The 12,813-nt window shown below is 58.9% G+C and overlaps 1 protein-coding gene across 1 annotated transcript; it reads right to left on the reverse strand.

Moving 5' to 3' along the window:
- Positions 1-390: 390 nt before the first annotated feature.
- LOC119248679 (napsin-A-like) lies at positions 391-11,687 on the reverse strand. The gene is made up of 12 exons (XM_054697519.1): positions 11,611-11,687; positions 9,572-9,713; positions 9,360-9,480; positions 9,030-9,148; positions 8,456-8,655; positions 6,609-6,731; positions 6,234-6,378; positions 4,712-4,810; positions 4,318-4,513; positions 1,455-1,605; positions 1,204-1,369; positions 391-816 (listed from the first exon to the last, which is right to left on the reverse strand). Exons 1-12 carry the CDS (start codon positions 11,682-11,684, stop codon positions 391-393), a joined length of 1,962 nt encoding a protein of 653 aa, XP_054553494.1. The 5' UTR covers positions 11,685-11,687.
- Between the last annotated feature and the right edge of the window lie 1,126 nt (positions 11,688-12,813).

A 12,813-nucleotide genomic window follows, 5' to 3' on the forward strand; every position in this document is an offset into this window, starting at 1 on the left:
GGCCGGGCTGCGCAGGCGGCGGCGGCGGCGGGGGCGGCGGCGGCGGGGACTCGGGCGGCTGCGGCGGCGGCGCCGGCTGCTGCTTGCCGGCCCCCTGGCGCCCGCGGAAGGACGAGACGCAGACTGAGCTCAGCATTGGCCGGGGGGCGGGGCGGGAGGGGCGGGGCGGGAGGGGGCGGGGCCGCAGGGCACCGCCGGGCGCGATTGGGCGGGAGGAGGCGACGGAGGGAGGAGGCGGGGCCGCGCTGAGGCGAGCCGACGCGACTGGCCGCGGGGGAGTTGGGGCGGGGTGGAAGCGCGGAGAAGGGCTGGGACGGGCCTGGCTGGCTGGGGCGGGGCCGCAGATGAAACGCGCCGATTGGCTCTTTCCGAGACAGGGGCGGGGCCGAGCTAGGTGTTAAAGGAGGCGGCGCGGGCCGCTCCCTTGGCCTGGCCCGGCCGCGCGAGGAGGCCGGGGGCGCGGCCGCGCCGGGACAGGCTCCGCGGGCACTGAGTGGAGTCTGCGCTCCCCAGGGCGCGCCGGCCGGCCGTGACGGGCGCGGGGAGGGCTGGGGCCACAGTGCAGGGGCGCTGGCCCTGATCCGACACAGTCGAGCCCCGCCCGGCCCTAAGGCGCGGGCAAGCGGAGCCCGACCCGGGGGGGCGGGAGGAGCCGGGGCCGCGCTCTCGGCGCAGCCCGCACGAGGCGGCGGCCCTGACACGGGGCGGGCCCGGGAAAGGAGCGCGGCCCCGATTGGGCCGGGAGCGCGGGGGGCGGGGCCGGGCGAGGCGCGGGAACTGGAAGTGGGGACCTTCGAGGACTCGCGCGAAACGGCACTAGGCGGACGGAAAGCGGACGCGTCAGGGGGACAGAGACCGAGTCCCGGGAGACGGGCGGAGGGCGCGGGGGAGGCGAGGGAAGCCGGGCCGAGGCCCTGGCGGACGAGCCTGGGACGTGGGACGGGGCGTGAGGCTGGAGGGGCCGGGACTGAGGGGGGGCGCGGGCCACGAATTCCAGAAAACCTTGACTGGGCGGGGGGGGGGGCGACACTGAGGGAGGGTCGGGCTTGAGAGCAGCCGAGCTGGGCGGCAGCGGGGCGGGCTGCGGAGAGGCTGGAGGAGCGAGGGAGGCGCCCACCGGGAGAGGCGACACCCGCCGGGTTCCGTGCTGCGGGCCGCGAGGAGGGGGTGGACCTGGAGCGGAGCCCTTGGGGACCAGAGTACCCGGGAGAGGGCCAGGAGGGCCGGCGGGGCCTTAGGGGGCAGCGCGAGCCCTTCCCACAGGCGAGGGACAGGGGTCGGGGCCCAAATCACGGGGAACTGCAGGCCGGAGGCCCGGCGGAGGGGCGGACGGGCGAGCAGGGAGGCGGGAGGGCCCGCCCGGCTGAAGCTAGGCGGGGCCAATGGGAAGTGGGGCGGGATTGGGTTTCAGGGACGCCCAATGGGAGGGGAGAGTTGGCTGGGGCGGGGCTAACGAAGGGGCGGGGCCATAACCTGGCGGACAGGGCCGGAGCGGGTCCGGCCCCGCCCCCGAGGCCGGGCTAGCCGCCGGGACGCAGGGCGCAGGCGCGGGGCTGGGGCGGGGCCAGCGGCTGCGGCTCGGGCTGCGGCGGGAGGAGGCGGAGCCTGTGGGAGCGAAGGGGGCGGGTCAGGGCTGCGGGCGTCCCGGCCCTGCACCTTCCCTGGCCCGCCGCCTCCCTCTGCAGGTGCGCGGCGGGTTAGTATCGGCACCTCCCCCTCGACCCCGCTCCCCGCCCCCGTCTGTGTCCCGGTGTCTCTCTCCCCTCTTTTGAGGACGTGTCCTCCCCCGCCACCCCACCCCGTCTCTGCCCCTCTTTGCAAAGTCTCGGCCCTCCCTCTGGGCCTGTCCCATTGCCCTCGGAATCTGCGCCCCTTTTGAATCTTTGCTCCTCTTCCCGCTGAGCCTCAGTCCCCCCATCCCAATCTTTCTTCCTTCGCCCCAGTATCTTTTTCTCGGCTCTTTGCCACTCTCTCTCGGGTCTCTGCCCCTGAACATCTCTGTCCCTCCTCTGTGTGTGTCTGTCCTCTACTCCCCGCCCCCAGGAGCTGTTCCTGCTCTCTCTGGGTCTCTGCCCATTCATCTGGGGGTCTTCCCCCACTCTGTCAGCCTTTTCTCTTTCTGCCCTTTCTCTTTCTCTCTGTCTCTTCATGGTCTCTAGTCCCCCCGGCTTTTTCACCCACTTCTAAGTAGTCTGTGCGCCTCTTTCGAGCGCCCCGTCCCCACTTCTTTGGGACTCGTCTCACTGTCCTTTGGTCTCTGTCCCTCTCTGACTCTCTCTCCCTTTCTCTCAGGCTCTCCACACCCCCTCCCTTCACCCCCTCTAACTCTCATCCTGGCCAGGGCTGGAGGCTGCGTCACTGCAGAGAGTTGCAGAAGTGGGACCTGTCCTGCAGACCAGGAAAGTAGTAGCCCTTACTGCCCAGGCCCAGGCTCCCTCACTGCTCTGGATCCAGTGTCCTCGCGCTGTCCATAAGCCCCAGATGGGCACCAGGAGGGCAGAAAAAAGACACCAGGACTTCATATTCCTCTCTGTCCCAATTCTGGTGTATCTCCAGGCAGAAGCAGTGAATCCTGAGGTGAGGGTTTGGGTTGACTAAAGCGTCTGGACAAGTCCAGGGTGTGGATGGAGGCTGGGGCAGGAATTGAGTGGCACTGGGGTCCAGAAGTAGGGACTAGGGTAAGAGAGTGAACTGTCCCCCCTTGTGTCCTCCACCCCCACCTCCATTCTGCTTTTCTCTTGTGCTTTTGACAGCAGCCAAGCTGGGGATCAAATTACCACATCAGCATTTGTTGCAGAGGTCAAAAGATAGAAGCAAAAGTGGGGGCTGGGAGGGGGAGGCTGGAATAGTGGATACTATGGGATGAGATTCAGGATTGGAGACTTGGGGAGGAGGGTGAGGGCAGCCAGCAAGGAGTAATAGGATGGGGCCTGGTCCTGGGAAATTTGGATGCCATCACTTCCTTGTGCCCCTTCCAGACCCCACTGGGGAATGTGAGGGATCTGTGAACCTGAATTTTCCACCCATGGGCGACAAGAGAGGCAAGGTGACAGAACACCCAGCTCTGCAAATAGACCAGGGAGAAGTAGACTTGGTTTTCTGCCAGGGACACCAGGAGGAAGAAGCCAACCTCTGTCCATGTTTTCAGACCCTTTCTCATCCCTCCTCCTGCCCAATCTATCCTTTCCCAGGGCCTCAAACCACAAAATTCCTGAAAGCTCCAAACTCCCATCTCCATCCTTTTCAGCACCCATGCCCAATTCTCCCTCCCCCAACCCCAAAGCCCTGGAATTGGGGAAGGGGCTTCCTCATGACGTCTACGACCCCTTCCTCGTTCTTCCACACCCATTGTTGTCAGACCCAAACCCAGGAAAAGCCTCTCCATGACATGAAAGTTAAAGGTAAAAATATGGGGACTCTGCCTACAATCCTTGCACAGAATCTCCAAGTACCTTGACCAATATTCCCCCCAAAGCTCGCTATTGAGGGGAGTCCCTCCGCTGTAATCTTTGGATCCCTGTCTCCCGAATCTCCCACTCCCAAATTGAGATCTAGGCTGTTTTACCGCCCCCGGACCCTGAGCCTTCTCCCCCAACCCCGTACTCACCCCAAGTCGAGGCGGGGCGGGGCTGGGGGAATCCGGGGCTGGCGGTGGGGGGAGGGGTGACCCAACCCCAGCAGCTCTGGACAGCGGGAGGCTGCAGAGGGGGGAGTGACATCATCGCCGGAGGAGGGGCAGCACGGCTCCCCCCTACCCGGGGGCTTCAAGCCCCGCCTTTATGGCCGACCCAGGGGTCCAGAAATCCCACGGGTTGAGGAAGAACTCGAGACGAGGTGTGCAGGAATGATATCCTATTCCGTTAGAACAAGGGTTGGAAAACACTTGACGGTTTCGGCCGCCCCCCACAGCCACCTGTCGCTGGCGTCGCGACCTGTCGCCTCCCACGCATGTTGTGGCTACGCCCGCCCCCAGCGGGGCGTGAACGCCGCCTGGACTACAACGCCCGTGATGCTCCGCGTCGTGACGACGGCGCGCCTGCGCGGGCTCCCCGGTCGCTAGTGCGGCCCCGTGCCGGTGTGCGCCGTGGAGGGAAGTGATCACCTTTGCCTCCGTGTCTTAACTCCAGACGTGCGGACAGAACCTTTTCTCGCCCAAAAGTGTGCGCGTTAAAAAAAAAAAGCAACCCAGATATGTTCAATGGAAAGAGCGCAATTTTACTAGTAGCGGGGCGGGGGGGGGGGTTTGCACTGCTACCACCCAGGGCGCATGCGCCTAGCCAGGACCTCAACTAGAGGACTGCGCCTGCGCGAGCCCACCCGCCGGCGCTCCCGCGGGGGAAGGGCGAGCTCGCGCCAGCCCCACCCGGGCGTCGCCCGTCGAGTTCCCGCGGTCGAACACGGCCACGTAGGCGCCCAGGAAGACATCGCCGAGGATCCAGAGGGGCCCCGCCGGCGGAGGAACGTCCAGAGCCTGGAAGCCTGACAAGCAGAGGAAGGCGCCAACCGGTGCAATCTGCAAATACACACGACGCCCCCTGGGTGTCACGCCCCCTCGTGACGCCTCGCGCCTGGGAGCCTGAGATCCAGACCCTGCCCGGGCTCTGGAGGGGTGTCTGTGGCCCTCCTCCCTCCTAAGCAGGGTGCACCCCAGCTCCACCTCTGCAGCTGCATTTTATGGCTTCCCTCCGAAGGCACCCTGATGCCCACCTACCTGGATGACGTAATCCTCGGCCGTGAGGTTAAACCAGACGTCCCCGAGGAAGAAGGACACTGTGGGGAGCTTTGGGATTAGCGAGCATGGGATGAAGTACTGAGGGAGAAGAGCACATTGGTGATGGCAGGTTCCTGGCCTGCGCACTCGCTTCAGAGCCTCCCAGGTGCCATGAGGCTGTCCAAAGTGGGCAGCTGGGTACGCGGGGCCGTGTGTTCAGGCTCTGCTGCCCTCTGGCCTCCCACTCACCTACACCCCCACATGATGGGTGTCGCCGCCCTCGGCTTCCTTTCATCAAACCCTTCTTTATTGAATAGTAGATCAAGAACTGGTGGCCCACAGGCCACAGTAGGTCCACAGGTTCTTCAGTTTGCCTTAAACTGAGTCGAAATTGTTTTCAAAATTAATTACCAACTGTAGACCAAGATGCTCCGATTGTATCCTATGGAGTCTGCTGCTGTGCAACATCAGCCAAGTAACTTAACCTCTCTGTGCCTCAGTTTCCAATCTGAAGCTGTGGACTAACATAATATAGACCTCATAGGGAATTGGGTGAGAAAAAAATGAGTAGCGTGGAAGAATGCCTGACACTTAGGAAGCGCAAGTGTTGATTACAAACCAGGAGCTTGAAATACTATTTTCAGGTACACCAATCAGCCAGGCAGAACTGGCTTTCGCTACATGACAATACTTGTCTGGAGCTGAGTGGCCAGAAGCTGCCCTTCTGAGCTGGGGACACTCTGTCCAGTGTCTTCCAATCCCATCACTCCCAAGCACCTTGGAAAACAGTATTAAACTGCTAGGAATAACACCCCCAAAGTGTAGCTTCCTGGAAAAGCAGCGGGATGGCTCTGGCCAGGGAGCGGTGACGAGTTCGACAGTGTCTAACTCTTGAAAGGAGGGGCGACAGCAGCAACCCCAGCCGTCCCCGCACTGCTCACACTGTGAGTGCATGAGTCCAGTAGTCCTCACAGCATACCTTAGTGGTGGTGTTAGTTCCTCTATTTCAGACATGAGGAAACTGAGGAAAAGGGATGTTCAGTGACTTGTCAACCTCTGGCCCTGCCCACACGTAGGCCTTCAGCCCACGCTCAGTCTTCACTGTCGCAGGAGCATCAACGGGCCCAGTAATGGAGGGACAGATTCACCTGGAAGGACTCAGCCCCTCCCCAGAAACTGCAGGGCCTCCTGAGTGCTAAGCTGCTCCATCTCTGGAGGGTTCCCCTCCTCCGGGGCAGATTGCTGGTCCCTAAATGTCCCTGGAACCTTTTCCAGAAGCCCCAGACCCCTAGGCTTCTCACTCCCAGCCAGTCCCGAGAAATCTGCCTCATCATCCCCTCCCATCCAAGCACTCAGAGCACACCCCTAGCGGTGTCCTCCAACCTCAGCCTGTCACCACTTCTCGTGCCTTCCATCCTAGGATGCCTGATACCACTCTCTGGCCCCAGCATCCTGCTCCAGTTCCACTATCACACCTCCATCAGCCTCCCCAGCCCACACCCATAAGACACAGGGTCCTCACCTGCCCACCCAGAAAGGGAATTCCTCCTATGGCCTTGTGCAGGGCCCAGATCTCCTCCCTGGGTCCTGTGATGAGGGACGTGCCTGTGTCCAGGATGGCAGCACAGCCCTGGACACAAACAGTCAGTTCTGCACCCACCTTCACCCTGTCATTGCAAGACATCAGCCATCAGAGCCAGCACCCCAGGAGTCCAGGGCCGCCAGCCTCCTCCCTCAGACCTGGGGGTCCAGACACCAGTGCTTCTTTCTCACATTCAGGTGTCTGACCCCAAGCCCATCCTCCACCAGAAGTCGAGTCCCAGCCCCTCCCCCAGACACAGGGATCAGGGCCAGCCTGAACCCGCCCCCACCCCCCAGCCCAGAGGAGGCGTCTCACCCCTCCATGCGGACCTGCCAGTAGGCAGGGACAGTGACAGGCAGGAAGGTCAGGGGCGGGATGTAGTGTGTGGGGTCTGAACCGCCCAGAACCAGCTCTCCTCCATCAGCAGCTTTGGGGTCCCTGCAGGGCACAGTGCTGTCAGCATCTTGGAGTTCCCCTGCCAGCAAGGCAGAAGCTGAGGAAAGGCCTCCTGCCAATGTGTGTGTGGGGGGGTGTGGGTAAGTGCTCTAGATGGGATGTGGGAATCTGGGGTGGGGAGGCCGGTGTTGATACTGGAAGCAAGCTGTGAGGTAAAAAGAAATGGGATAGAGGGTAGGAAGTTAGGATGGGGGGGGGGGCCTTCCGGTGTGGTGACAGACTCTGATTTGGCTGGAGAAATTTAAGTGGACAGTTGGGATTTGTACACTGGCTCTGGAAGTCTTTGTGTAGTCATGCGTGGCTTTCCGGTAGCAGCTGAGACTTCTTGAATGTGTCTCCAAGCTCTGAGGCATCTGATTTCCAGAATTGGCTGAGTAGGAATGAAGACAAGGCTGGCACTTCTCAGGGTACAGGAGGGTAGGATCTGCTAAGGCTGGGACTCCTGAGTACCCTGACTTCCTGCACAGAGTGGGGAGCTGAGTCCAGTAAGAGGGGGGGCCCGGAATGGGAGCCATTGGACCTCCTAGCGGCTGACTGGCACAGGGTGTGCTGCAGGGGAAGGGCCTCCAGTAGCAAAGCAGAGACTTCCTGGCTGGAGCAGCTGGGGCTTGAGTGTCCTAAAATGTGGGCAGGACTTCGTCTATGGAGCCAGGCTGTGGCTGGCTCCCAAGGAGTATTCCCAAACGGAATGTAGCCAGTGTATGAAGAGGTGATTGTGAAGTCGAATGCTGGGTGGGGGATGGCATTTACTGCATTAAGGTGCAAGCGGGGAGCATCTAAAGGACGGTGACTCTCATATGCATCACAATGTCACTCTGTGAGCAGGGCTTGACATGTTTCTTACACTGGGAGAGCAGCTTCCTCAGCACAGGAGGAGCTTCCTGTGTGGGGTGATTCCTAGCATCAACTAGGAATCCATTTTTTTGTCAAAGATTCACTTCTGAAAAGTTCACTGATCCTTTTCCCCAAAATACGTGTTCAGAGGGCCTCCCTGGTGGTACAAGGTGTTAAGTCTCAGCACTATGAAGCTATCCGCAGCCTCTGCAACGCGAGTTCAGTCCACGGCCAGGAAGCTACCCACATGGCACAGCAGACCTCTCCTGTCTCCCCGCTGCTCCCCTCAGCAGTGGATTTCAGTGGATCCACCTGTTCTCCCCACTCTGTCTCTGGTGAATCCTCTCACCCCCCCCCCGCCCTCCATCTCTGGCCTACACCCCAGCTCTTGTATGCATAAATAAAAATAATTTTTAAAAATACATGTTTAGTCTGTTGATGATATTAAGACCAATCTATGTGAATCAGCACCCCCGCACAGCGCACATTAAAAATACACACGTTGACATCTTGTCCTTTCCATTGCTAATAAGCCTGTCCTTTTTTAAAATGGGAAAAAATAAAAAGATGCTGACAAAGTCTATTTTACATATAATTGGTCGAGAGCTGAGCTGAAGAAGCAGAATCCACTAACACCAATTGTGTATCTGTAAAAACTCGGGGAGCATACAGCTCTACTCACTGGATCACCTTGAGGGTAAGATGAATTGTTGTTAAGACCCCATCACTTTACACAGCCCTGTGACTCCCCGAATGGAGGAGGGACATCCTCCATGGATTATTGGGGGGAGGGTGGGGGGTAACGGACTTTCTCGAAGTCAGGTGGAACCCTCCGAAGGAGTGGGGCGCGGGAAGGCAGACCCACCCCGTACCTCTTGAGGTAGAAGGAGAAGACAGGCTTATCCAGGAGCCCCTGGTCCACCAGCACGTCCAGCGGCGGCCGAACTCCTCCCACAGCCAGAGTGGGGAAGCCGAGGCCCAATATCCCATCAAAGCGAGCAAAAGTGAAGACCAGGCTGGGCTCCGACACAGCCTCCCCGAAGGTCACAGATTGTGCTGTGACTCCTCCGAGCTAAGGACACAGTCAAACGTTACTTCTGGAAGGACACCCCTATCTGCGAGCTCTCCCAATCCAAAGCACTAACGTCAGGTGACAGCGTCCAGAAACAATGCTCCCTGCAGGGGAAGCTGAGCCTCCTGCCTGGAGAAGCCCGGCCCCACGCCTTTGTAGAGGAAGGTCCGCCCCGCTTGAAGCCCCGCCCCTCCGTTTGAAGCCCCGCCCCTCCATGGGAAGCCCCACCCCTCCACGTGAAGCTCCACTCCTCATCCACTTCCCCCTCCTGCGTCCCTAGAATTCTCTCCTCCTCAAACCAGCTCCCTAACTGATTATCTCAGACTTTGGGGTTCTCCCAGGCCCAAGCCCTCCTGGGGTCAGAGGTCACGCACGGTCAGCCTGTCCTCACTCAGGAAGCCCTTCAGCCGCCCAGTTCCATACTGCAAGGCAAACTTGGTCCCATTGGGTTTGAAGGAGCTGGAGGCTGAGGAGTTGAAGCGGCGGTGGAACCCTAGGTCAGAAGGTCAGGGAAGTGTCACTGGGGCTGGGGAGCTGCGGAATATCTCCCACCCCTCTGATCTTCTCACCTGTGGGGGCATGTCAGAGAGGGCAGTGCCTCACTGTGCCTCACCCCCACATCTTGCCTCAAGCCCCCCCAGCACCCCAGCCCCCCTCATCTAGCCCTAGCCCCACTCAGCCTGTTCTTCCCCACAGAAGCTCACAGCACGGCGGGGTGAAGTAGCATTTCCTGGACGGGACCCAGAGGTTGGACGAGCCAGTGTCGAAGACCACAGTGAAGTTCTGGGGGGGCGTTCCGAGCCCGATTTCTCCGTAATACTGGGCCTGATGGCAAAACAGAACACAGCGTCAGTGAGGAGCTGGATGTGAGGGTTGAGGCAGTGGGTTGTGCAGGGTTGTGTGGGCTGGGACTCACATTCATGTAGTTGGAGAGAGGCACAGAGAAGGGCTTGTCCCCAGGGGATGGGGTGCCCAGTCCCAGGGGCTCTGATGGCTTCCCCCATCCCCTCAGTGGGTTCAAGGTCCCTTGTCCAGTGTGGGCTCGGTGAAGACGGATCCTGTGGGGAGGAGGATACTGACGGGCAGAAGCCACCCTTCCGGGACACGCTCTGTGCAGACGTCCCCAGCGGGGCACATGACCCATCGGGCACCTCAGGGCCCTACGCAGTCACTGCTGAATTCCCGGCTAGACTCACCTTCCTGGAAACGCCAATGCCTGTTTTGCTCCCCACTCTGTCTCTGGTGACTCCTCTTACCCCCCCACAGCTCTGGCCTGTACCCCAGTTCTTGTATGCATAAATAAATAAATCTTTAAAAATAAAAATAATGTAAAATAAGTTATCCCCAGGGAACTATTATTCACAAGTTTTTCCATGACAGAAAATCTAGCCTCCTCAAACCCCCAGGGAGCTACCCACATGGCGCAGCAGACCTCTCTTGACTCACCTGCTGCTCCCCTCAGCAGTGTATTTCAGTCACTCTGCCTGTTCTGTTCCCCACTCTGTTTCTGGTGAATCCTCTTAGCCCCCTGTACCTCTGGCCTGTACCCCAGTTCTTGTATGCATAAATAAATAAACCTTTAAAAAAAACAACATTCGGGCCTCCCCGGTGGCACAGCGGTTGAGCGCTGGGTTGCGAAGCTGCCCGCAGCCTCTGCGACGCCGGTTCGATCCCCGGCTGCTCCCCGGCCACCAGAGGAGGGTCCCACATGGCGCGCAGACCTCTCCTGCCGCCCGCTGCTCCCCTCAGCAGTGTACTTCGGTCCTTCTGCCTGCTCTGCTCCCTGCTCTGGCTCTGGTGAATTCTCTCACCCTCCCGCGCTTCTGACTATACCCAGTGCATGTATGAACAAAACAAACCAACAAACAAATAAATAAATAAACATGCCTCTATAAAAAAAAAATTAAAAAAAAAAATAAAAAAAACAACATTCAACTCTCTTAGTTTCCATTTGAGTGGGTCTGGGAGAGAGCCTGAGAATTTGCATCTAACACATTCACTGGTAATTTGTTCTTGAGACAACACTTGGGGTGTCAGAGCTTTGCAATGACCCAGGAAATGGCCACGAGAAGTCACATGTCAAAAGCAGGTTGCAGCCAGGTTGGACCTGGCTGTTGTCACTTCCCGGAGCCCGGCTCCTTGGTCACCTCAACCCCACCTGACTCAGTCCTTGAGAAGTCAGGAATGTAAGTGGGGAAAAGGCTTCCTGGGAGAGTGCCCCCTTCCTCCTATCAAGAGCTTCAAGGGGTGGGGCCTCCCTGGTGGCACAAGGGGTTAAACACTGCACTATGAAGCAATCCGCAGCCTCTGCAGCAGGAGTTCAATCCCCAGCCGGCCAGGGAGCAACCCACATGGCGCAGCAGACCTCTCCTGACTTGCCTGCCGCTCCCCTTGGCAGTGTACTTCAGTCAGTCTGCCTGTTCTGTTCCCCACTCTGTCTCTGGTGAATACACACACACACACACACACACACCCTCCCCCGCCTGCATCTCTGGTCTGTATCCCAGCTTTTGTAAGAAACCGGAAGGGGAGATAATTGGGTTACCCCAAAATGAGTTTCTTGAGACCTAAAGATGTGACTCTGAAGGCGTCAGGTTAAACGCCACAATCTGAGTCTCTAAGATCTGTGCGGAGAATAGGGCCCCAAGTGTGGAGACCCCAGTACCAGATGGTCAGTGCATAAGGGGGGAATGGCAGGGTCCTCCAGATCTGGAAAGCGGGGAGATGGGCCCAATCAGGAGTCTGGGGTTGGAGGATCTAGTACTATAAGGACTGCGTCTTAGCTGATGTGGGGTGCTGTCCTCAGGGCTGAGCCCAGTGGCAGATCTGGGGACCCACAAGATAGGAGTCATGAACCAGGGGTGCCAGGTTTGGGAGCCACTGAACTGGGGAGCTCTAGATATGAAGGGCAAGAGGGGGAATGTCATCCCAGGGATGGCGTGGGGTCCCCAGTACCTGATCAGCGAGGCCCCTGCAGGGTCCAGGATCAGGAGCGGCAGCAGCAGCAGCAGTAAAGGTGGCAGCGACATCTCTGGGGCCTGGGTATGAACCCAGGTGCTTTGTTTCACCCCGAAACTCCGCCCTGTGCTGGGAAGAGGCTGGGACATTTGAAGGATGTACAGACATTGGTGGAGGGTCCCCAGAAGTATTACCCCGCATGTCCCTCCTCACTCAAAATCGGGGTGGCGCTGCGGGGTCTCCTCAGCCAAGCACCCTCCCTCTACCTTTCAGCTACATCACTTTTACTCTTGACTTTCACTTCACTTTTCCGAGACTCATTCACCACAAGTGTTTGCTCAGCAGTGAAGGGCGGGCGGGGAGTCAGTGAAGGGGAAGAGAGAAGGTCAGAGCACACCCTAGCAGCTTAAGTGGGGCTCCCAGAGTGTAAGGACCCCGATCTACTGCTGTATTCAAAAAAATATTGAAACATACACATCACCCCAGACCTACCACCTCGGGAAGCCTGAAAATCACTTGCGGGCTCTCTGTCTCAGCTGCCACCTGGCCCCCTGATTAAGCTTCTCAAATGTAATGAGTTTCTGACTCCAGAGTCCAAGCCCAAGAACACATATTTTTTTTTTAAGGTTTATTTATTTATTTATACAAGCACTGGGTACAGAGCCAGAGCGGGGAGCAGAGCAGGCAGAAGGACCAAAGTACACTGCTGAGGGGAGCAGTGGGTGGCAAGACAGGTCTGCGCGCCATGTGGGACCCTCGCCCAGTGGCCGGGGATCGAACCGGCGCTGCAGAGGCTGCAACCCAGCGCTCAACCACTGCGCCAAAGGGGAAGCCCAAGAACACATATTTTTGAACAACCCCATCCATCATGCGGCCATTAACTTTGCTGAGAAACCCCATCTTTTTGGATTTTTAACTTACAGTTATGTGTCACTAGACGCCTGCATAGTGTGTGTGTGAGTGTGTGTGTGTGTGTGTATGGAAGATCTGGATTGTAAGCCAGAGGTGCAGGGGGTGAGAGGAGTCACCAGAGACAGAGTGGGGAGCAGAACAGGTGGATCTACTGAAATACACTGTTGAGGGGAGCAGCAGGGAGACAGGACAGGTCTGCTGTGCCATGTGGGTAGCTCCCTGGCAAGGGATGGAACTCAGGCCTTAGCAATGATAGCACTGAGACTTAACTCCTAGGCCACCAGGAAG

Source organism: Talpa occidentalis, unplaced genomic scaffold (genome assembly GCF_014898055.3).
Source record: "Talpa occidentalis isolate TD23 unplaced genomic scaffold, MPIMG_talOcc4v2.1 talOcc4.17, whole genome shotgun sequence".
Taxonomy (NCBI): domain Eukaryota; kingdom Metazoa; phylum Chordata; class Mammalia; order Eulipotyphla; family Talpidae; genus Talpa; species Talpa occidentalis.